The sequence below is a fragment of the Pagrus major genome, chromosome 1 (genome assembly GCF_040436345.1).
Source record: "Pagrus major chromosome 1, Pma_NU_1.0".
NCBI classification, from domain to species: Eukaryota; Metazoa; Chordata; class Actinopteri; order Spariformes; family Sparidae; genus Pagrus; species Pagrus major.
In genome coordinates, this window is record NC_133215.1 from 12891703 (window position 1) to 12916623 (window position 24921).

A 24921-nucleotide genomic window follows, 5' to 3' on the forward strand; every position below is an offset into this window, starting at 1 on the left:
GATACGTACAAATGTGGTTTGCAAAAACATCAACATCCAACATTTTTTTCACGTGGTGCAAATGTCAAAGCCCAATATCTATAAACTTGGCAAATAGAGCCAATGCTATCTTCACAGGAAGGTAAGTGAAAATGTGTGGGTGTTTTTTTTAAGTAATCATCGTTTTTTGTACTCCTCCAACAAACACATCTGAGTGAATTCAAATCAAATGGAGTATAAATGCGGACAATAGTATCTCTACCTGGCTGGAAAATGACCCAGTGTCTCCCTTAAAAATATCAAGTGGTCTTTTTCTTACAAATGTTGGTTTTTACGACTCGAACAGTGGTCTCTCGCTGGACAGTCGCTACACCAACACCATAATTTCTGCCTCTCAACATGAAAATCAGGTCATATACATGTAATGAGCACATGATATGAGACATATTGCAAAATTGTTGATATGATACGGACAAATTTTGACCTACCTGTGTTTTGCAGAAATGTAAAATGTCAACCATTTATTCTTGAAACTAGGCTGGTGTTTGTTAAGGGGGATTAGTAATCCATCTTTTAGGGCTCCCTCAAAGAGCAGAGCCTTTTCCCCCACATGTAACCCTTTGCTATGAAAGTGTGTTCTGACTGAATAACTATTGATACATAGTGAATTTCAATCACCAAGTTAATTGCTGGTTAATTGCAAAGTTATTTACAGAAAAAAATGAAAGACAAATTATGAAACCAGACTTCCTGGTTAAACTGTGACCTCCCATACCCGCTGTACTTTTTTCCTGTGATATACCCACTTCTGATTTTACCTCCAAAAAATGTTTTTATTATATTTACCGTCGATTTGTCACTTTATCCCTGCATGCTTTTCAGTGCCTTCATGCAATATATTACCCTGACATTTGCTAACTGATACTAGTTAGCTAGGTGTAATCGGCTGGATAGGTCAACAAAGGAAAAAACTCACTTACAGGCTCGAATCTGGGCGCCAGTATTACACTGTTAGCTATGGGTTTGATAGGTTTTATTTTACGTTTTTGTTTGGAGAGCAGGATATTATACTGATCGGATTATACTGATGAAATAAAGTAAATTGAATTCAACTGAACTGGAAAGAAGTGCAGGTTCATGAGCATGTGGATAAAGTTCACCGTACCCTCATTTAAACTTCCAAGTCATCCCTCTCTCGCTCGCTCATTTACTGTTGCTTCTCTGTTTCTTGCTTGGCAAATGTGAGTATACAGTATGAATAGTTTTACAAGGCCAAGGGAGAAATAACAGTGTTGGGAGGTGGTGGTGGTGGTGGTGGTGGTGTGTGGGGTGGGGTGGTTGTGGGGGTGGTGGGGTAAAGAAAGAGAAAACAGGTTGTCAGTGTGGTTGAACAGCAAAATAGCATTTTCTCCCTCGGGCTCAGCCTCCACAGATGTTTCATTCAGGCCCCATGGCAGGGCCACTCTAAAAGTGCTCCAGTCCCGACACAATTCAGCCCCTTTGTGAGCTGAAGGAGAGAAGCTCAGCCCACTGTTTACTGCTCGTCCACCCCCCCATCCCCCCTTGTCTAACCCCCCTCCTCATGTTAGCAGGCGGAACAATTGGGGAGGGCCTTGCCCAGATCTGGGGCGGTGTGGCAGGTCAACAGAATGGGCTGTGAATCCTGTGCCTCTGAATCCTCCGGGTGGGTGGTCCGGCTCTCTCCCCTCTCTGTGTCTCTCTCACACACATAGAAACACACTCTCTCCTCTCCTCTACTCTACTCTCCTCTCTACTCTCAGTGATTAGCTCATCCACCGGGCCAGGCCTGGTGCTGGTGCCTGGGCTCTGTGATGTGGTGATAGGTGGCCCAGAGAGGAAGCCAGGTGGGGGTCCTATATTTTTCTTTTTTCTTTTTCTTTTTTTTAGGATTAGCGGACTCCCAGTCGAACTCGTCACTGCAAGCGGGCCCCGGACAGACCCGGTCAGGCCAGTCGGCAGGAGGGGCCTGCGGTGGCCCACGTGGAGCCTGCCAGTGACTGGGTGGCAGTTAACACTAATCCTGCTGCTGATTACCACTGGCATGGGGAAATAAACAGTAATAAATGAACCTACAAGGCTGAGCACACATACAACCTTGCAACAACTCCGCCCACACAAGACAAGTAATGCTGACACACTTGTAAAGCGGCACACACATTTATAGACAGTCAAAAAACAACAGTATTTCAGCAACTTCAACTTTTTTTAATATACTTTATTTTTTTTTCCAAGAAATACTGTTAAAAACAGTAGAACAAACAGACAGTTGGTCACCTATGTGTTTATACAAGCATTATACTGATGGATATACATGTCATTTCATATAATAAAGGGTCGGTGATCATTATGTGAGGTCTCGTAAACAATCCATTTTTACCAGTAATGCAGGAATATATAAGTTATTCTCTCCATCCCTAGGACAGTAGTAACAATTTCTATCCAGTCAGTCTTTGTTGGAGATTCGGCCTGTAACCATTTTTGTGTTACAGCTCTCTTAGCTGGTTTGATCTATGATTTAATCTTTTGGCCTATAAAATGTCAGAATAGTGAAAAATACTGGTTATGGTTTACCAGAGCGAGAAAGATGTATTGGTCTGTTTTTATCCAACCAGCAGTCCAAAACCCAAAGATATTCATATATGTCAAACATCACATCTTCACATTTCACAAGCTGCAACCAGTGACAGTTTGGCATTCTTGCTTGATAAGTGCCTTAAATTATTAATCAGTTTTTCTGTTTTCTGTTGATTTACAAACCAAATGATTGTTTCATCTCTAATTGTAATCACAATGTCTTCAGCCATCACACCACTAAACACACCATAATGTCCCCTTTCTTGCCTTAACAATATTATTATTCATCTTTGTAATAATAAAAAAAAACACTGCAGTGCAACTTCAAGTCACGATTCCTATATTTGTTCCACAGTATTAGAGAAAGGGGAATAAATTCAGGTAGAGTTAAAGTTAGTTCTACCTTCAGCAAGACAAGAGGGCAGCTGTCTCATCCCCATGTGGCGTCTTTCCCCTTAGTCACAGCGACATCTAGTGAGCAGGAAGTAGTACTGCCAGCAATTGATAAATTCTCCTATTTTGCAACAGTTTCTTAAGAACTATGACATACAATTGTTGATTTTAACTTTAGAATGTATTGCTTTGAAGAAATTGAAGACATAAAGTGGCAGATTAATACTATAAAAACTAAGAGGTAAATATTCAATAACATTTTTGCTCACACAGATGTTACAGCAATTTACCAAAGTTTTCAGTTTAGGTTTACATTGAACCTTCTGTCAGAAACAATAACGCACATCTGCTACCTCTTCTTGTTCTGCAGTGAGAGGAGAGTCTGAAGCAACGTACCAGCAGAATGTTTCCTCTTACGTACACCGTTTGAGCAACACTATTCTTTGAGGCATCCTGCTGTGGTCAGAGGCGTTGATCCTCTTTTTTTGGTTCCTTTAGATGAACGCAACGCTCTGAGGCATTCAGGAAGAAAAGCAGCATTTGAAAGCATCATCTTCGGCCAGAGCGCTTTCACAATACTTACTTGTATAGGTAGAGTTTGGTCGTTTTTCCTAACAGCTGCTGCCATCACACAGACTTGAGATGCCATCGATCGGTCTTTCCTCCTTTATACTGGGTGAGGCTCTCCCTGTTTATGTGTGTTATTTACATGCACCTGTTACACTGTAACTAACAAGAGTTCAATTTTGTTGTCAATATAAAAGTATATTTTTCTGTGAAATGTTCTGTCTAGGCCAGGAAAGCAATTGTAGAAGGTAAAAATGCAATAAAAATCTTATATAAATGCTTTTTTTCATAACATATTATGTGTATGGGTAAAACACAAGGCAAACAGGGCCACACCTTAGCATACAGTACTTACACTGCTGGTTCCCTTTCAGGTCTCAGTTACTGTGACTGTTGTGAAGTACTGTACTGTGAGTCGTGTAGTTCGAGGATAGAGTGCGCGAGATCGGCAAAGAAATTACTCTACAGTTTGTTTTACGCTGATTAATTATTTATTGTGTGTACACAGAGACACAGAATTATATGAAAACAAGAAAACATAAAACAAACCCAAGAAAAACATTTTAAAAAAGTTAGTTGAATCTGATGATAAGAACTAAAAGCTGCCATGGTTTTTTACGCTAAAACTCATTTTTGGATTGTTCACCCAAGGCTGTGATATTTCCTGCAGGTTTGGTTGTTGCTTCTGTCACAGCAGATGAGATGACAACACTCAGTGCTCAGTCAACACTCAGTGCTCAAGGTCTATCTAACAACCCAGTCCCTGGTAACAACAGTAGTCCCACTACTGTAACACCCCCCATCAATAGCGATACCAACGGGACCATCAGTAACGCTGGTGTCTCCAATGCCACCAGTACTATGAACATCACCAACACCAACAGCCCCATCGCACCCACAACGACGAAGCAGGGAGGTGAGAGCTATTATCTAAACGCTTTCCCCAAAACAGTTCAGTTTACGGTCTCTTCACCATTCTTTGTTTTATGTGTATCCCTGTCTGTATAATCGTTTGCTTCTCTGATTCAGGTAATGGAACTTCGACTGCTGACCAGGGCTCCCAGAATACAACGCCCGGGATGATCACAACTACGCCTGCACCACCTGGTCCTACTGAAATTACAACACCTGCCACCACGACAAAAGACAAAGAAAAAAGTGAGTTGAGACTACAGATGAAAAAACCATAATCTACAAGGTTGTTGTTCCCTGATTAGCTTGAGTATTTGGGTTATGTAAGATGCCACATTTTTACTTAAAGCAATGTTATGTAGAAATTGGCACTTTGTGTGATTTGTGATTTGAAGGAAAATACTTGGTATCATGAAATCATTCTTCAGTGTCATCATACTCCTCTGTGATTCATCTGCTGAGTGGATCTACATTTTTCCCCCTTTTTTGGTATTTGTTAGTGAGATAAACATCATAAGGAGTTAGTTTTTTATTTCCTTTGTGGACAAGAAGGACTGAGACTGATATGGACTGGAGGTGATTCTTTGTCTCGGTCTGTGTTGTCTTTGTATGCTTTTTTCTCCTTTAGAGACTAATACAACAGTAACTTATCGTATCACCCTTAGTGGCCCGAATGTTCAGTACTTCTGTGCTCGAAAACAAAAACTAAAAAAAATAAACCATTTTTAAAACAAGCTCCGATAAACAAACTATTTACTACATGGCCTTGTGGAGCCAGTTAGAAAGATATAAACAGCTGAACAGTAACATGACTCAGAATGAATGCTGCTGTTGCTCCTGAAGGTGTAAATGGTTAATTTTTTGCTGGCACGTTAGCCATTTGAGTTTTGTCACGTTAGCCTGATATGACTGTTGTGTTTTCAGTTCCTTTTGCTGCCCCCAAGTGGCCACGAGGATCTGTAAATGCAGCTTTTAACCAGTTGAATGTGACCGTATTATTAAAATAAGGTGACATTTGACAACTGGTTTAACCCTAATCTTAAACCTGGTTTATATTAGCATTTTAACGTCATTGTTTGATGTTAGTTTTTGCTCTTTTAAAATAGGTGATTATCTCTTTTTGCATTCCTTACAGCCACCCCTCCTAAGCCAAATAAAACCGCAGGCGACAAAACTGGTGAGTAATATCAAAATATATCAAATCACGATATATTTTTGAAGTTGTAACTATACTGTCAGTTTACTTGGATTAATCTAGAAACTTAGATTTGTGTCTTTGTATTACCTCCTTCAGGCATTATTATCCTCATTGTGATCATCCTGGTAGCTTTTGTATTTGGACTTCTCTGCTTCTTCGCAAGGAAGAGAGGAAGGGTAAGTAGAGCAGCCTTTTGCTTCCTCTACCAAACAAGGAAAAGGTGACATTTCAAGGTAATACGCTTATTTGCTTTCCGTCCGTGAGCTAGATGAGAAGATTAATACAACTCTCATGCCTGTTTTCTAAATGTGAAGCTACAACCAACAAGGATGGGAAACAGCTAGCCTAAAGCTTGCTTTATGCTAAGCTAAACTTACCAACCAACCAGTGGTCCTATTCCCAAATTGGTGGATTATTCCTTTAGGTTAAGACATTGAAGCAATATTAAGTATATATTGTTTTTTTGTGTTATGCAGCCTTTTTATTTAGCGAAGCGAAAGCGACTAAGAGCCAGTCCGGCATTCATTTTCTCATCTTAACTCTGTCCGTCTATGTCCTCTCCGGCCTCTTAGCGTCTGTCATGATGTTCCTAGAGGTTGCTGAGTCCAGTTCCATTGCCCACTCACCAAGGTCCAGTTTTTGTGACCATTCTATTTCAGTAATTGGAGGTGTGTGTGACACACTGCTGTCAACGGTTGTGTTCTGAGTTCCTACCCGCCTCTACCCAAGTTAAATGGGTCAAAGAGGCAATTAGAAAACGGAGTGGCTGAGTGGCACAGTGATTTTGAAGCTGTTATTTTTAGGCAACAGTTACATAACGTTGCTTTAATGTGTGTTTTTCTGTGTGTGTTCTGAATCCCTTCTTCCTACAGCGCTATTCTGTTGACTTCACTTCCAGACCTGATGAAGCCCACATCCCTCTCAGCACTGTGGATCCTGAGGTGCCTGCTGATGCTGCACCTCAGAACGGTCAGTCCAACACAACCACTTGCATCCACAACTATGTTACAGAGAAGATTTGACATTAACAAAATAAATACCCTTAAATATCCAAAACAGATTGTGCTGCTCTGTGGTTGCAGATATATTATATACTGTATATATATATATTCCTCATCCATGTACACTTTTCAGGTCTGCAAACCTTTGCAAGTGCAGAAACTGCTGCAGAGGAGCCCAAAGAACCAGAGGAACCAGCAGAAAAACCTGAAGTAAAGGAGGAGCAGAAAGGTAAGAACAATCCAGTGACTGATCAGCAGTTCTTTTAGTGTCGTTGTATCAGTGGAGCTCAGAGAAACAGGACAGGACATTAGTTTAGGTTGTGGCAAATCAAGTTGTGAACTTCAAAAAACATGTTGTGGGTAAATTGTGTACTATTTTCCTTCCGCTTTCTTAAGATCAGTTAACTGAATAAAAGGAAGTACAGTTCGTGACAGCTCACCACACTTGAGATTTGCACAGATAGTGGGGTGATAGATTCCTGCAGGAATAAAGAATATTTAAACCAGAATACAAAATGTTCTTTGCTCTGCTGCAGACATTGATTTTGTTTGTCTGTTTGTCTTTGATTTCATTGACATTGATTTCTCAACTTAATACAAAAAAAAACAGATTTTAGATTTTTACTATATTTAAAGCACCGTTGTTAAAGTTGTCACCCCAACATGTGACTGTACATGAACTGATTCTAAGCACAGTAGGTGTGAATTTTATCAGGAAATGTAAAAAAAAACTTTGAACAGCAGAATGACTCACACAGTGTTTGAAAAACATTCAGATCAGTTAAGCTCTTCCACAGAACATTTTGAAACATCTGTGATGGAAAGTGTATACACAACTGACGCACATCGCTTCCTTACTCTGAGAGGAGACAAGCTGAAAGTGTGGCCTGCAGTACTCATGTTCACCACTTGATGGAAATGGAAGCCAAGTTAAACAAATTCAACGCTCGTTCAGTTTGACATGTGTTGCCATTTAACCATTAAATGAGTGTTGTTCTGAATGATTCAAATTCTGATAAGAACATACCAAAGTCTTTGTCTTTATATGCCGTAATCCAGAAAATAAGTATAAAAGTCTTATAATCCAGACATTGAACAACAAAGCCTAAATATTTGTGAATTCAAAAGAATTATTTCCTCTATGATTTCTACTTTTTATACTATATTTTTAACGAGCAATACATTACTCTTTTGTTATTGTTTTGAAATTTTCATTTGTATGAGAATGAGTGAGGTGTTACTGTCTTACTTTAAGCTGTCTGCAGGCTGAATGAGAAAGGTAAAAGGTAGAGTTCATGTCTGGGCCTGCCTCTCTGTCCTGAGCCACACTTTGTCTAAACGGACGGTGCTGATGGCCACTTTGAAAACCTTTCAAATGGTTCTCTTCCTCTCATGGGGAGGAAATGTTATTCGTCAGCATCAGAGCACGTGGGCAGCCAGATTTCTAATCAAGCACCTGGGTATGTTACCTTGAAGAAAAGTCTGATTTGTCTGATGATGACTGCTTGTCCAGCGCATTTAACTCACTTGTTTTATCTCAAGTTTTTCAATTAGTGAAGTGAATGCTGAAGAAACCAGACAGACATTTTGCAAATTGTGATTACAACATCTCTGAGGAAAATTTCCTCCAAAGTCATTCTTCTGCACCGCCTTCTTCAAATGTCTTTACATGAGATAAGACTGAAAAAAAATAACCACACCTCTGTTTAACACCACAGCCACAACCTCAAACACCTCACTTTGTGCAACTACCTGTGACCTCATGGAAACACTCACACAGTCTCCCATCGTCGTCAGCACCCTTTTGATAAAAAGATTTATTTGGGTTGGTATTGAATTAATGTGACTGTAGTGTCGTGAGCAGCACTAACACAAAATATCATTAGCATCAGTTGTTGAAGCTGCTGGAATGACTTGTTTCCTTCAGTGACGAGAGGCGTTTTTAAACCACAGAATGAGATAAGCATGAAAAGAAGTGCTACTGCAAAACAAACACCCTCTGCAAAATGATGACTCAATGATTTAAAGTAACACTGGCCAACCAGTATTACGTAAATGCAAGATTTGACTACAAGCTTTCAGAAACAACGAACAACATGGCTGGACTGTGAGGATACAAAAGTGACCAAAAAGAGGCCAAATATATCAATGTTTAGTCAACTTTTTTTTATTATTATTATCAGAACTGAGCCTAAATATCTCTGAGAAGTGATCTTGTCAGCCAAAATAAGTAAAATCATCCGTATGAATGAATGAACAGAGGCCATTATTACCTCTGCCAAGAATTTCCCATTTGTGTGGATCCAGATAAAAATCTGGATCAAGTGGATTTAAATACATTTGATTAGTTATCGGATTGGGCTTGATTAAATTAAAGTTGGCTGGAAGTATGCGCTCTACTGAGTGCCATTCCTTTATTTTCATTTTATTTTATTACTTTCATTTATCCTAGGATGCCCACTAGGGCGAAGGGACTGTCGAAAACTAGCCGTTTAGCTAACTTGGGTGCATTTAAATTTGTTTGAATGTTGATTTTACGGGAATCTTCTTGGAAGCCGGTTGTTAGTTTGTTTTAGCGGTAGGGGTCAACTGATATGGCATTTTCAGACGAGAGGCGTTTTTAAACCACAGAATGAGATAAGCATGAAAAGAAGTGCTACTGCAAAACAAACACCCTCCGCAAAATGATGACTCAATGATTTAAAGTAACACTGGCCAACCAGTATTACGTAAATGCAAGATTTGACTACAAGCTTTCAGAAACAACGAACAACATGGCTGGACTGTGAGGATACAAAAGTGACCAAAAAGAGGCCAAATATATCAATGTTTAGTCAACTTTTTTTATTATTATTATCAGAACTGAGCCTAAATATCCCTGAGAAGTGATCTTGTCAGCCAAAATAAGTAAAATCATCCGTATGAATGAATGAACAGAGGCCATTATTACCTCTGCCAAGAATTTCCCATTTGTGTGGATCCAGATAAAAATCTGGATCAAGTGGATTTAAATACATTTGATTAGTTATCGGATTGGGCTTGATTGAATTAAAGGTGGCTGGAAGTATGCGCTCTACTGAGTGCCATTCCTTTATTTTCATTTTATTTTATTACTTTCATTTATCCTAGGATGCCCACTAGGGCGAAGGGACTGCCGAAAACTAGCCGTTTAGCTAACTTGGGTGCATTTAAATTTGTTTGAATGTTGATTTAAGGGAATCTTCTTGGAAGCCGGTTGTTAGTTTGTTTTAGCGGTAGGGGTCGACTGATATGGCATTTTCAGTATCGATACCGATACAGATTATTAGAATCAAAGAAGACTGAAAGACGATATTTGGGACCAATATTCATTTAGTACTGTTCGTAAGTACAACTTTGAGGTACTTTACTTGAGTATTTCTATTTTCTGCTACTTTAAAGTAGACAGGCAGGTAGCCAAATTAGCCTAGGGAGCAGCTAGCCTTACACCACAGTTTAAAAAATACACTTACCAACACCTCTAAAACAAATGAACTTGTTGTATTTTGTTTGTCTAAAGGTTGAGGAGTACTCAGGTTTGTAGGACGTGTCATTCAACCATGTCTGGAGTCAAAAGTGTTTTTAGCTGTTCTTCACGGCTACACTTAAAAGCCATGCTAGCTGTAGTGTGTAGGCTATACACAACAGCGCTTTGAACTAATGCTAACATCCTGAAGTAACGATTACATTGTTCGCCATCTTGGTTTAGCTTCTTAGCATACAAACATCTACTAATTAACAATAAGCACAACTAGCCTACAGAGTGTTATTAGTTTTGCCCGAGGCCTACTTGGTCATACTTGGTAATATTGGCCCATTAACATTTTTTATCAGATGATGGCACTAGGGGAAATGTCAGGGGTTCACCATGGATATCTGTACCACATTTCAAGACAGTCCATCTGATAGTTGTTGAGATATCTACTTTATGCTGCGCCTCAGAACAGTGGTAGTCACTGCACCCAGCTGTTGTCTCCCAAGTGTTAATTAGTGAGCTTTAGAGGTGCTGGTAGGCAGATTCTTTTTCTGACTTTGGAGACAGCCAAGCTAGCAGTTTCACCCTGCTTCCAGCCTTTAGGCTACGGTCACTGCCATCTGGCTCTGTCTCAGTATTAATACATACACACAAGAGTGGTATCAGTCTCATCTAACCCTTCAAAGGAGAGCATATAAGGAAATTTCCCAAACTATTTTTTCAAGGACCGACTTCAGACAACATTCCCAGTCTCAGTATGCTGAAGGAGAATGCCAAGCTTACAGTCAGGTCAAGAGTCCACCTGTGATAAAGAGTCTAGTCATCCAGCATAAACCAGACAGACATGATGATTCTCTGAAGACTGGAATGATGCCCGAGGAGCCATCTCACTCATGGCAGAATAATGTCTAGAACAACGGTCACCTTCCTCTCCCCTTCATCTCCGCTTTCCCTCCACCTAACCCTGGGTCAGATAATGATGGGGCTGCCCTACTTTCCCACAGCCTCCAACAGCTGCATGGCTGAGGCTCATTAGGAGCTGGTCAGTAATCAGCCGCCTCATTACCAACATGGTGGCCCCTCTCAGATGCCTTTGCCTGAGTAAAATCCCCCCCTGACTGTCAGAGAGGGCAAAACCACTTCAGGCTATATGGGTGGAAATACTGTTATTATGTGGGTGTTGAATACAGAGCGCAGTCAACTAAATATCAAATATGCAATGTCATAGAAGGTTTAATGATGGCGAAATGTCTCAAGAAGCATTACACAATGAATTTATTGCAACAGTTTAACTTCCTATTAAAATTAAATTACATAAATTATGTTTTTTCCAGTAGCAGATCCATCCCAGGGCTGCAAATAACATTTACATTCATTGTTGTCAATCAGTCGTTTGGTCTATAAAATGTCAGAAAATTGTGAAAAATGTTTCAAGATGACGTCCTCAAATGTCTTGTTTTTTCCTTAAGAGCAAAAGATATTCAGTCAACTGTCACAAAGGAGGAAGGAAACCAGATAATATATGCAAATTTGCAAGATGGAATCTTCTTCTTTTGACTTTAAAAAATACTCAAAACGATTCATCAATTATCACAATAGTTAGTTAATTTAATAGTTTACAACCCATCCACATTGTTTTCACTCCCATGTGTCATACTATCAGAGTGGAAAAACAGTATCATCGTTCTGGAAAACCATTGAAAAAAGCATTGTGGTTTGCTTTTGTTGTCCTTCACAGCTGAGGCTGATAAATCTGTTGTTGATCCCAGCGCTGAGTCTGCAGCTCTGCCGCCACCACCGCCCCCCGACAGCTCTGACGACAAACCCAAAGAAGACGTCGTTGAGGAGAGTGTTCCTCCTCCTCCCGCTCCTGCACCTGTGGAGCCGACTGTGGAGGAGAAAACTGATGATGAAGGCGCCGTCTCCAACAAGACCTCAGTGGAATCGCTGAAGGAGACAAATGAGAACAACAGCAACAATGCTGACTTGAGTCAGCAGGGAGGTTGGTATTTAAAGTTTGTCCCCTTCAAGTGGTCGTTGACATTCAGAGTCACGCAGAGTTTACAACATACATTCATTTACTGATTATATGTCTTCATCCATTTAGGATTAAAAGAAGACAGCAATATCCTGTATAGGTTTCTAAATTTACTGTAGACTCACATGATGACAGAATAGTGACAGCTCCTTTGCCGCGCTCATATCTCAGTTTCAAACTTACTGCAACATGTCATTTCAACACATTTCCCGCTGACAAAAAAGAGAACTTACAGCTATGCGTCATTCACTCTGTTATTTTCCAGGTAAATTGTTTAATCCTTCTACGGTGGCCTCAGAAATGTACTTTTTCTGTGACACATCCATATTGGAGTTATTACTCAGTGTATCCCCCACGTACTGGCTGTAAAATGATTCCCTCCTAATGGTGCTATACTGTTAGAAATGGCAGTCAAAACCCAGGGTTCTTGATCTGATCTCTGCAGAAATGCACTCTAACGGTCAGCTAAAGCAAATAAGAGGCTTCAGCTGTCTGAACAAGTTGAATGGGTGGATATCTTCCAGAATTAGTCTTTGTAGTACAAAACTACCTCCTGGGGCTTCAACAGACAAGGATTTCTTGCTGAGTCGCAGTGGAGGGATAGATAAGATACTTGAAGATACTTGAATTGGCAAACTACTGAAGTCACATGCTCACTTTACATAAACTGTATAATGCATTTTCTGCAAAGAAAGAGGACTGCTTTTTTCTCACATTTTTTTTTTACGTTGAAGTCATACTAGGAAGGGATGCTGACACTTCATAGGAGGAATAATTACAGTTATCAATAACCCTTTCAATGTACATATGTTCTATGCATGTATGTCAGTTTTGCATTTTGAAAACAAAAAAATGAACTTTATTTACTTAAAATTCTGCATTAAAGGGTAACTCTACATATGAGAAAACATAATAAAAAGTCTTTTGCGGCTCCAGAGGAAGCTGCATGTAATCTGATAAATTGCCTCCAGTGATGTCACTCAGTGGCTAAGTTGCATTATGGGTAATGTAGGTGCCAGGTTTTGAAAATAAGTCCACACTATCACATGGCACCCCTAAAACACTCATTATGGACAGATTAAAAACAAATGGATTAAATCGATACAGAGATATCACCTTTTTTATTCCAAGCATTCTTCTTCCTTTTCAAAACATGGCGCCTACATTACCCACAATCCAATGTAGCCACCGAGTGACATCACTGGAGATAATTAAACTTATTAAATGCAGCTTCCTCTGGAGCAAAACAAGGACTTTTTACTACTTTTTTCACGTATGCAGTAAGACTCCCCAACACATGTTTCTAAATGACCTCAAACCTGGTTTAGTATTTCTTTACTTCAGTTTCATGTTACTTCATACTGCATATGATACTAATTTGTCTGCAATAAGTTAATATCGGCAGGAAACGGAAGAGATTAATGCATCAGTGTTTTTTTTCTTATTCTAATGAATTACTGACTCTTCTTTCTAATTTACTGTATAAGAAAGTAATCAAGTCACATTAAGGTGATCAGTTCTTGAGCTCAACGTCATGATTCACAACTCCAAGACACCAAATGTTAACGCCTTGTTCTTTGTCTTTTAAACAGATGCGAAGTCGGACAACCTCTTCTGGGATGTTCCTCTCAACAGTCCGCTGTGAGACATGCTGCCTCTCTGCCCCTGTCCTGTTCTTCAGGAACTCGGTGAGAAAGCATTGGACTCTGCTGCAGCTGCTTCGCTGCTCAGCCAGCTCAGGTGTTAGTAAAGGGAAAATCCCGACCGTGACCTGCAGGTCAACAGTCCCTGTACGACCACTGGGAGTGCTGTGTTACAGCTTCCCGTCCTGAATTCAGATATTAAAAATAGCTGAGTCATAACCGTTAAATCTAAAATTATAAAATGCGCTTGTCCCCAAAATTGTAAATCACACTGACAGCCTGACATCCAGCAGTGTATAAATACACACATCTAAAACTGAGCCTCCCTGCTGGTTGAAAAAGTCAGTATCACAACATGCAGTATATCACTCTTTAAAACTGTTTGCTTTTACTTTTCATTGCTCGTCCGATTAATTCTTTTTAAAGGATTTCTGTGCATTAAGTAACTATAGGTCTGAATCCATGCTCATTTATAGGCTTTAAAAGCACTATGTTACTCTTTTACTTTGTTTTCACAAAACCACCTTTTTCTACCAAAAACCGTATCTAAGGCTTTCATTCCTTTTTCCTTCTGGTTCCTCCTGCTCTCTCTCCCACTGATGGATGAGATTCTTCTTACACGAGTGCTAACACGGGCCCTCTCAGTCTAATCATCATGTGCTTCAGGATGTAAGGCCCACGCCTGCACCTGCACTCCCTCTCTCTGATCTGCACAGAAACACTCAGGGCCGAAGCCTGGGGCCCGAGGAATTCACGCTGCTCTTAACAGCTGATGATAAGCTCACATCTGAGAAGCAAACCGCTCAGATGCTGCGTGTTAGCGGTCACGGATCATCTACGTTCTCTCAAAAACACCAGCTTCAGAAATCCCAAGCATCCTCTCTTCAGCAGAGGCACTCAGTCATAGGTCTTTATCTCTAAATACCTGCTTACATAGTGAGGGGGGCGTTTTTACGATAACTAAAGATGAAGGCAATAACTATGAAATCTAATGAGGCATGTATTTGTATTCTAGTTACACATGTGATATGAAAAAAATGCATCCCAACACACATTTTTCACAGCAGAAATGTTTTCTTGTCATAGTAGGAAATGTACAGGTATTAGTAATAGCATTAGATTCGTTCCATTAAGCTTTCTCAATAAGCCATGACAGCCTGTGCATTCATCTGTTGGAATAATCAGAAACATGTCAAATAGAAGTAAATGTTTGGCTGATGGTAAGAAATAATATTAATAATAAAATATACGACATATTCGACTAATAGCTATATATTAGTAATAATATTGAGTATCTCAAATCCTCTGAGTTCGAACATGCTTTGCTGTCAGTAAACTAAAGTTCTTAAATCAGGATTATTTTTTTAGGACTTGAAGTAAGTTAACACTTTGTGTTTCCTTTGTTAACATTCAACCAAAACCACAATCTTCACCTACCTCTTACCAAACTGATTGTCTAGTCTTAACCTCACCACACACTAAAGCAAGGGAACCCACCATCCACCTCAACCCCCATCCTATGTCTACTGTGTCGTACAAAAATGCAGCACTTGCCTGAACATAATCCAGGCAGCAACTTGTGTTTTGCAACACAACATTTTTGGGAAAAAACAACAATACATCAACATAATTTATAGGAGATGGGCTTGCCTCAGGTTACTTTTGTTATTTATGTCTTATGGTGGAACGTTTCATAAAGTTGGAAGAAAACTAAGACGTACAATCTTCTAAAGTATTCAAATTTCTTTATCATTACAGCATGGTCATGTTATTCCTTTAAAGAAGGGAACTTTTATGTCTTCATCTATCAAAAGTGCACCTCTAACTCAATTTGAGTCCAGGAAGTGCTCATATTCTTCCATTTTTTGAAAATACCAAGATGTTTGACGTTTGCCCAGAGCTGAGTGTTTGAGTGTGTTCGAAAACAATTCTTCATTTGAAAACATCGATCCAACATAACTTCGATTGTATAAAGTGAAATTAATCAAAACGTGATCCACGGTCAAGGAATCAATAACGTGTTTGTCTTAGTCTCAGTGATGTGTGGTTTCTAATAATACCTGTACCTGACAGCATGTAACATAATAGCTGTGGAAAACCTGCTGGTGAGCTATTGAACATGCCATCGATATGGTTTCAGTTCCCTTTGTCATACAAAACAAATGAAAGTGACACTCTGTGTCACTCTAAGATACAACAACCCTCCTAAAGTTAAACGTGTATAAACACATTTATCTTTAAGCCATTGTCTGAGTAACTGATCTTCTGTCCAATTACTTTTACTGGAAGTTCACTGGAAACATTGGAAAGACAAGGAAAAGTTTTACAGCTGTTGTTTAAGAGTAATTTTAGATTGGGTTTTCTTTGTCTGTAGTCTGGAGGTGATGATGAAGCTCAGTTCACAGACAACTGAATCATGTCTCTAGTAAACTGTGAGAAACTGTGAGAAATTTAACGGCTCGCAATTTGAAATAAAAGAGAAGAGAAAAGGAAAAAGTGAACTCTTCACTCATTCCCACCTGGTCTGGGAAGTGATGAGCAAGCTGGAAACTGCAGTTGAAAGGCTGCTCACCATTCTGCAGTTGTGGATAATGGATATGAGCTGACAGGTCATAAACTTAAAACAGCATAATTAGACCTGAGACTTCACTGTGTTATTTTCCAGTCAGAGCTCAGCTTTCATGTTTGATGGCTAATGTTGGAGGAAACTGTCCGTACCGCCAGGGATGAATATTTCACAGCGAAGAGGAGGCAAGTGAAGGAGAGTGACAGACTGAGATTTAATTGCAGGGGACAAACAAGGCTAGTAGTTAGGTCAAAGCAGCTTGTTTTTATTTGCAGAGGCTCTTTTTGGAAGGGGCAGAGACAGGTCAGGAGACAAAGTTTGCTTTTTTGTTCTTTGTGTGTAGCTTTAGGCTCATAAAGGATTCCTTATACTCTATGTTCTTTCAATGTCGTGATAAAGACTTAACTATTTAAAATATGAGTTGACTCATTCTGACATTTGAGCTATTTGCCTCCTTCTCCTGCTTCCCAGTGGGAGCAAAAGTCATAATTTCCTCGGGTGATACTGCAGGCGTAAACACAGATTTATGGCTGGCAGGATGACAACGTGACATGTGTTGAATGCAGGATCTTTATCTCAGTAATAACAGTGACGGGAAGCTTCCTGCTAGCGAGGTTTGATGTGGTTCAGATCAGCAGGTTCGGCCATTACACCTGGGCAGCTTTACAGGAGGGAGGGACTGTCGGAAAACGGAGGCTGACACTCCCTTCACACGACGAGAAGAGAACAGCTGGTGGAGGCTGGTTCTGCCTCTTCCTCTCATGACTTCCTACCACAAAATTTTGGGTCAAGAAATTAAAAACTTGCAAACTGGTGAAGATAGCTTTTTAAACCTGCATCATTAAAGGGGTGTGTCCGAGGTATCCGCTGCACATGCAGTTCTGAGGCTGAAGAATGTGTGTCATCACATTTTTCTGTGAAGATTTTGGGGAGTTTCATGTTCCAACAGAAACTTAAGGATTTTAAAACCCTAAATTCAGAGTGCTTAGTGTTAATATGTCTTTTTTTACTTACCTTCAAAGTAAAGTACACCCAAGTGTGCTGACATGTAAGTGTGCAAGACATGTAAGTGCAGTTTAAGGTGAAGACAGGCTCTTTGATGGAACTTCATGTTACATTATTTAAGTGTCGATAGCCGAATTCCACAGCTGAATTGAAATTACACAACAATATAACTTAGTGTCGTTCAGCATTAAGAGATATGGATTTGTCCCAGGACAAAGGGTATACTAGTGTAAATATAGGCTTATGACAGCCTATATTCCTTTAAAAAGTGAATTAGACCTAAGATGTTATATCCAGAAGGAATGTTCAGTAATTGGATAATCACTAGTTTCACATAGCAAGAAATAAAAGAGCCGCCACGTTCGTTCTCGTCAGTGTTTTGGGATATACAGTGATACTCAGACACACCCTCATCCTGGTTAAACACACACCAGCAGGCATAAAAGATGCATTTGGTTTGGTTCTTTTATCAGTGTCAACCTACAAAGCTTTGTAAGATGATCCACAGGGCTGAAATATGCCTAAACATTGGAGCAAGGTTAAATCTAGCTCATACGCAGGTCACTTAAAGGCTTAATTAATTCTGTTCATTTCTATTGTCCACTTTATTCACAGCCCCCATGATACCTTGCAAAAATTATTGCCGCTATTTCTGGCGGGTCCTTTCGCTCAACCAAAACTGGCATATCCCATGGTAACAGGATGCTAATCCACAATCTGAGAGCGATTTGTACAGTGTATCATTTATTCATGAAGATCTAGGTTAGTGACTTTATATAGTGAAAACTTCTTACACTATTATTATTGATTAGCCTACTTAGGTAACACTTCTAAAGTCCGGCCGGTGCGTCTGTTAATATGATTTTTTTCAGCTGAGCACCCAAAGTACCACCCAAAATCCTTTCACCAGACAGTCAGTCCTACAAGCACATGTATATTTAAGCTTTTATTTGTATTTTAAAGAGGGAATTTTCAGAAAATCCTTGTTATTAATGACACCGGTGGCGGCTAAGTGACCTGCAGTCAGCGCCCTGTTGCCTGCATCAACAAAGGCATGAGTGAGCATCATCCTGGGCAAGCTAGGCGACTAACATATCTACTCAGATAGTGTTTGAACGAAAGATGCAGTTATACTGTGAGGACATGTACTAGACCATTTCTAGGCCTTCTGGTTATTTGGAAATTTGATTGTTGTTAGTCTTGAAAAATGTAATGCTTAGTGGAAGCTTTAATGGAAATAAGGTGCTAGTTGTAGTCGTTGAATCCCTGAAAATCTTTTGCAGAGACAGAGCTGTTGGTAGAGTTGTTGCACATCCTGTGGCACAGGTCAAGTTGAAGAGTTCAGTTTCACTTGTTAAAAATCCAAAGTTTAAGTAATAAATGTTTACTAGTCATTCCAGGCATACAAGTGACTGCTCTTGATCAATATACATCTGCCAGAGTTGTCTGGCCTTTGACTTGTGAGGATGCCATTCCCCTTAACGCCCTGTCAACATATTAGAAACTGTTCATCCAACAATACGGTGCAGGGAGACGATCTGATTGTTGTCTAAACTATTCTGACAAGTTTGTTTTGAAACTGAGCCCCTTATGAGGTCATGGTGTGCTTTTGTAAAACTCGCTCAGACAATGACAAATGAGGTCAGTGTGACAGTCTTTAAACTTTAAGCATGATGTCATTAAACATGTACACTAGGTTGATACCTTCGTTTGTGTCTGGATAACGAATGTTAGCTTCCTGTGTCGTGGATCTGTATCAAAACCAAAGGGTGTGTCCTGGTCCTGCTTCAGTTCCTTGAACTGCAAGGCTTCTCCAAAGGTCAAAGGTCAGACAATCCTAATTAAAGGGTACACAGTGACTGCAGGAGAATAATGTGGCCCCAATGTCAGAGTCAACTGGCTCACATTCTTTGCCTGTCACTGAGCAAGTCTCTGCAGAACTGGCTTTGCTGCGGCTGCTGTGATGTGTTGGCCAAATCAGGATACATTTCAACAAAGACCGCCGCAGAACCTGAAAAAATGGAAAACAATATTTGCATCATAGAAGCAACATAGAAGGTTGTTCACCATTGACCCAATTTGTATTATTTTATATTCAAGGATGAAATATTTCATTCTGAATCAAGCTAATGTAATTCAAGTGTTTGGAGGCAAGGTAAAAGTGAGTTGTCCCTAAAATTGTTGCTTTTACTTTCCCTGATGCTCAGCCCTACATCTTTTTATTTTAAGAGATGTCAGAGTATATCAGGCCTTAACCTTCGCTATTTACGCCGTGGACATTTTACAACAAGAGTGTCACATTTTCTAGATTCCTCCTTTGTACTTCACTTCACACTTTGGCAGGTGGCCCGCAAAACATTTATAGTGCTTAATTTAGTAGCGCGTGTTTCACTTCTCTGCACCATGCTCTCAACAAAAGAAACAGAGGGTGGTGGGGGCTACAGAGTGAATACAATTTGTAGAGAATACAGAAATAGTGTCAGCGCTCCAGTCACACGATGTGGAGTCACAGTAGGTTAGTCGGGAAAAATCACACCCTTGACATTTTTTGAGCTATTGACTGTATTTCCTCTTCTCTGCCCAGTAACTAATGTCTTTTGTAACTCACTTAAATAGGAAACAGCTGTCTAGTTTATGTGGAAATGACAAGTTAGACTAGTTTAGACATTTGTCATAATCACCTGTGTTTAAGCCTTTTAAGCCTTGTTTATGCTGCTGATTCCCTGGAGACAAGATTAGATGAATGTTAACATGATGTCTCTTGTTTTGACATCACCCAAAAATCTGTGTCTACAGGTCTCCATAGAAAATTGGTTACTTCTCGGTTCATTTGTAAAATAAATAGGTTGTAAGCTTAGATGTGCATTAAAAATCTAAAGTAAAATTCAACAGCATTTCTATGTCAAATAATTGTCATTGTACTTTAAATTCTCAGAAAACAACGCAGATTAATTCACCCTAGAGCGTAAACTTGCATAAACCTGAAAGTGTAAAGCATAAAGTTGTCTAGTAGTTCTCACTTTTTATTCATATTTCATTCTTTGCCCTTGCCCTTTAGAGAGTCTGTGCACACCACAGCTGTTTGTTTGTTAGCCTCTCGATGGGGATTGACGCAGTGCGACTGCCGTGACTGACAGAAAAATTTCATTTTACAGCCCCTTTCCTTTAAAACTTCACGTGAGAAACAGGAATTCTGAAATTTGTTTAAATATTCTTTCTCCACTCCATTTCTTTGTCCATCTCTCACACACTGTACAGTCAAAGAAACAGGTTATGATAATTAAAAGGGGAAAAAGTGTGAAAAATTGTCATACATTGGGAGAGATACAGGAGACCCCAGTAGGAGACCAGGGGAGGGCAATGAAAAACGGGAGTGTCCTGGAAAAATGTTGGCAAGTATAGAGTAATGTTTTGGTTCAGTTTCCCGTGTTAGCATGCTAAAATTAGCTAAATGGCAGTTTGGTCACAGTTAAAATTTTGACCTGATGATAGCAAAATCAAAGGATGCAAAATAGTAGATGTCAAGCTATTTCAAAGAATAAGTAAAAACTATGACACGCTGGTGGCGCCAGAGGAAAATCAGGTCACCAATGTCTCTAGAATTTACCCTCCAGGAACCTTCAGTATCTGTTCCCAGCAAATGCTGTCCATCCCATAGCTGTCAAGATATTTCTATATAAACCAAAGTGGTTTGCACAGCATGAAGATGCAATCATTTTCATTTCCACGTGCCCAGATCCCAAGGCAGCTGACTCTTTCAGTGACCTGCGACTCCCCCAGAATTCAAACCCCATGAGGTCTACAGCTGTAAGGACAGTTTCCTCTCCTGTTGTCCTGGTTCAGAAACATTCCTGGCCTGGCTTTGAGCAGTTGGCAGGGCTGCTGTGATCAGGACGCCTGCTGACAGACGGATGTTCATTCACCTGCCGGTATCGCCTCCGGCATCGGCTGCACATTCCTCAGGCAGTGTCAAGCTGTCAGAGTCACACCGTGGCTTTATTACATCTCAGTCTCTCATCATTCACACACAGTTTAAAGGGAGCTCAGGTGGGATCTCAGATGATGCTCAGTGAAAGTTCCTAAAAATGTTAAACCTGTAGCTTCCTTTCATGTGATGTGAGTTGACACACGGACGTGTTTGATGTTGAAAAATTCATGTGGAAAAAAGGAAAGCTTGTCAAAGATTCTGCATGTTAAGCCTGATGAGCATATATTCCACATTCTGCTACACCACCGGGCATTAATAAGTACAAGGTAACAAGTGGCACTGTACACAGATATTTTTATATGAAGAACACAACGCTCCATGATTCAACCAGACTGATGACTGAAAGGGCCAAGAGCGACAGAGATACCTCTGTGCAATGTTTAAATAAGAATATAAGAAATCACCAGTCATTAGTTAAAGCAACAGTATGTAGAAATTGGCATTTTGTGTGATTTGGCGCCAAATCGAGTACCGAGTGCACAATAACACCCATAACAGGCTCGTATTAAAGATTGTGCTGCTGTAGCAAAACTATTCTTAAAACTTCCAAACTGAAATTGAAAATTAGTCCAAGATTTGAAGATCAGATCAACAGATTATGGACAGAAAAATCACTTTTATCCTGTTCAATCTAATCACTTTGAAGACTGCAGTGGCACCTGTGTGGTTCAATAACGATCCAGGATCTCTTACTCTCTTCTGGACTGGAAAACAAATAACAAATCAAAGTGTATTTGCTGAGAAAATGGTTACAAAGGTATTCCCCCCTGTCATGCAACACTGTGGATATCAACTAAATGGAAGTTTTAATCATTTAAGTATTCAACTTTTGGGCCCTGAGCTAGTCCAAATACTAAATAATACATTTGGTGTCTGAATTTTGCTGTTTGTAATCAATGTTAAATCAGCCCATATTCAAGGATAACAGAAAAACTCTTAAACTTTTAAAAAGTCGTGTATCTGAATGGAATTTGTTTGAAATATTTTGAGTAATTACAGCCGAGCCATAAATTTCCATCTGCTGTGAAAACAACATCCTTCTGCAATGTAGTTCAGGAAACTTAACCTTGCAGTTATCAATCCATCAGTTCCGATGCATTTTATCGCTCCAGTTGTTCCGACTTCTGTTTTTTGCACCCCTTGTTGCACCAATAGCCGCAATAAAGACATTCATCACTCCGCAAAATACACACAAGTTGAGTCCAGTGACACATGATGCAATGCTCAGCTGTGTCCTACTACACTAACAGGGATTTTACAAGTGGAGCTTTAAGCAAAATCAAGATTTCACTTTGAAACCAAAACTTCTTGTTTGCTTCGGATGCCAAGTTAAGTCGAAGACAGAACAAAATAACTTACTTAACCTCTAAAACTGTTTTCACAAAGTGTCATTGTTTCACCTGAAAGGCATTTGTGGGTTTTGTATTCGTGGGTGACTGCAAAGGCTGAACATCCTCGCTTGGGATTCAGTTGAGCATTTTCTTCCACACTACTAAATCCTCCGTGGAATGCCCAATCTTTCAGCAGCCAGGTTTCACTATCGAGGCTAACTGGCCTCCACAGATCCCTATCTATCCCTGTGGCTCAACTCAGAATAGCTGTATAGACTAAGATCAATGTGAAGTCTTACCTGCAACCTGAGCCTCAGTGGTCACGTTACTGGTCTAAAACCAAACTTCTTTATATTGGATGAAGTTCAGATGAACTCAGGTCAAATTTAAGATTGTGGGGTTAGTGAGGACAAAATACCACCTTGAAATATACGACTGGATTTGTGCAACAGACCAGTTGAAAGCATCAGTAGCTGTGTGTAAGTGAAGGCTGTAAAGAATAAAAAAGAGCAATAATGGAAATAGTTAATTGTATGTTTATTGAGACAAATATTTACGTAAATCTGAGGTGATGTATCCCCATTCTGTTGTCACATCGGCCTCAGGGGCGACACTGTTTTTTGCAGCCGCTTAATGGTTAAGCGTAAATCACATCAATAGATTCGGAGCGGGATTATGTCAGTTATCCTTTCCCTCAAACAGATGTTTCTCCATGGAGGTCAAAGGTCATGGCAGAGGCCACATAAACTTGGTCAAAAGCAGACGTTGCCAATGAAAAAGCAGGTGATTGCAGGGCATGTGACTGTGGGACAGGATACATTGTTTTCATTGTCCTCTGCCCTTGTTTCTCTCTCGCTCTCTTTCAGGTTGAAGAGTGACCGCAGTGGAAAAGGACACTTGTGTTCATCGTGTGTCGCGTCCTCTCGTCGGAAACAAATTTGTTGTAACACTGCAGCTTTTTCAAAGTTTCAAAGCTTCTTAGGTATTTTACTGATGACTGAATTCATGTGCTTAACAAACAATTTAGTGGATTTAAAGACTAAATGTTAATATTTTTGGTTCAACTGTAAAACTTCATTTAAAGCATTTATAAGCAGTATATAAACACATGATGAATGGTTTCTGACCAACAATAATGTAGTTGTAGGCCGAAATCAATGTTGATACATTTATTTGTCAACAGTTGTATCTCATCCTGTGGAAACTGGTGTATAAACTGAAAATTAATAACAATACATAAAAAACAGTTGTAATATTATAAAATATGTCTTCATAGTTAAAGTTAGAATTGCTCACAACTACTATACAACTACTAATAGTCCTTATAGCTGCTTACAACTACTTTGTAGTTTGTTGCAAACTTTTATTAAATGTGCGTACTCTGTCTATAAATGAATAAATAGGGATAAATGCTGTTATAATGCAGTGTAAGTGAAGGGTTCATTTGCAAAAACAAGTATTTCAAGTTTGATTTATTTTCCTAAATAATGTTTTTGTTTGTATTTTTGTATTTTGTGCACTGTTTTGAAAAACTAGCATCAACTTTGTATATTCACTGCCAACTCTGCTGCCCAAGAGAAGCTTAGATGTGGGCTCCCTACCTGGTTACCTAAAACAATGATTTACGTTGAACTAAGACAATAGAATAAGATTGAAAGTCTATATGGGATTGATACATAAAATCAATGTTTTAGGGGATTTTCTTTTCATTTGTTTGTTTCTTTTTTTGGTTACCTAACAGTATTTTTGGTATTTAACTGTAAAATATAATACAAATATAAATTAATATTTAAATTAACAACACAATATGGGATTGTAAGATTTGAATCAGTGTTGAAGTGAAGAAATATTATTGTTGTAAATGCTGCATTTTGCTTTCTCATGCTATTTAAATTCAGTGGAGTTTAAGTTTCCGTTATGCTGGAAAATTGCAATGATGTGAATGACATTCGATTGTATTAAAAAAAAGTATTGTAGGGATGTTTTTGACATTGACTGTGGTGGATACATATAGGTGGGGCCACGTTGTGTTTGTTTGTTGTTGTTTGGAGGCCTGATGAAGACCTAATGAAGAGTAAAACATGTTGGGTTTTTTAATAACTGCTCTTTTAATGATTCAGCCACTAAAATAAAGACTTTTTTGAAATTCCCTTAGTTGTTTGGGCAGGTTTTTGTCTTTCTTCTTGTTCTGAGTGCCTGGATTGCCTCTGGT

At 39.4% G+C, this 24921-nt stretch overlaps 1 protein-coding gene across 1 annotated transcript; it reads left to right on the top strand.

The window, feature by feature from the left end:
* Positions 1-3486: 3486 nt before the first annotated feature.
* LOC141001334 (uncharacterized) lies at positions 3487-24859 on the top strand. Its single transcript, XM_073472383.1, has 10 exons — positions 3487-3643; positions 4205-4450; positions 4564-4692; positions 5582-5623; positions 5741-5820; positions 6517-6613; positions 6779-6874; positions 11877-12140; positions 13769-13864; positions 23576-24859. The coding sequence occupies exons 1-9, from the start codon at positions 3610-3612 to the stop codon at positions 13819-13821; spliced, it is 1041 nt and encodes a 346-aa protein (XP_073328484.1). The 5' UTR covers positions 3487-3609; the 3' UTR covers positions 13822-13864; positions 23576-24859.
* The last annotated feature ends 62 nt before the right edge of the window (positions 24860-24921 follow it).

Coding starts and splice junctions, on each gene's coding strand:
- LOC141001334 (XM_073472383.1), top strand. CDS start 3,610: ATGCCATCGATCGGTCTTTCCTCCTTTATACTGG. Junction 4,693..5,581: donor GACAAAAGACAAAGAAAAAA/GTGAGTTGAGAC, acceptor CATTCCTTACAG/CCACCCCTCCTAAGCCAAAT. Junction 5,624..5,740: donor AACCGCAGGCGACAAAACTG/GTGAGTAATATC, acceptor TACCTCCTTCAG/GCATTATTATCCTCATTGTG.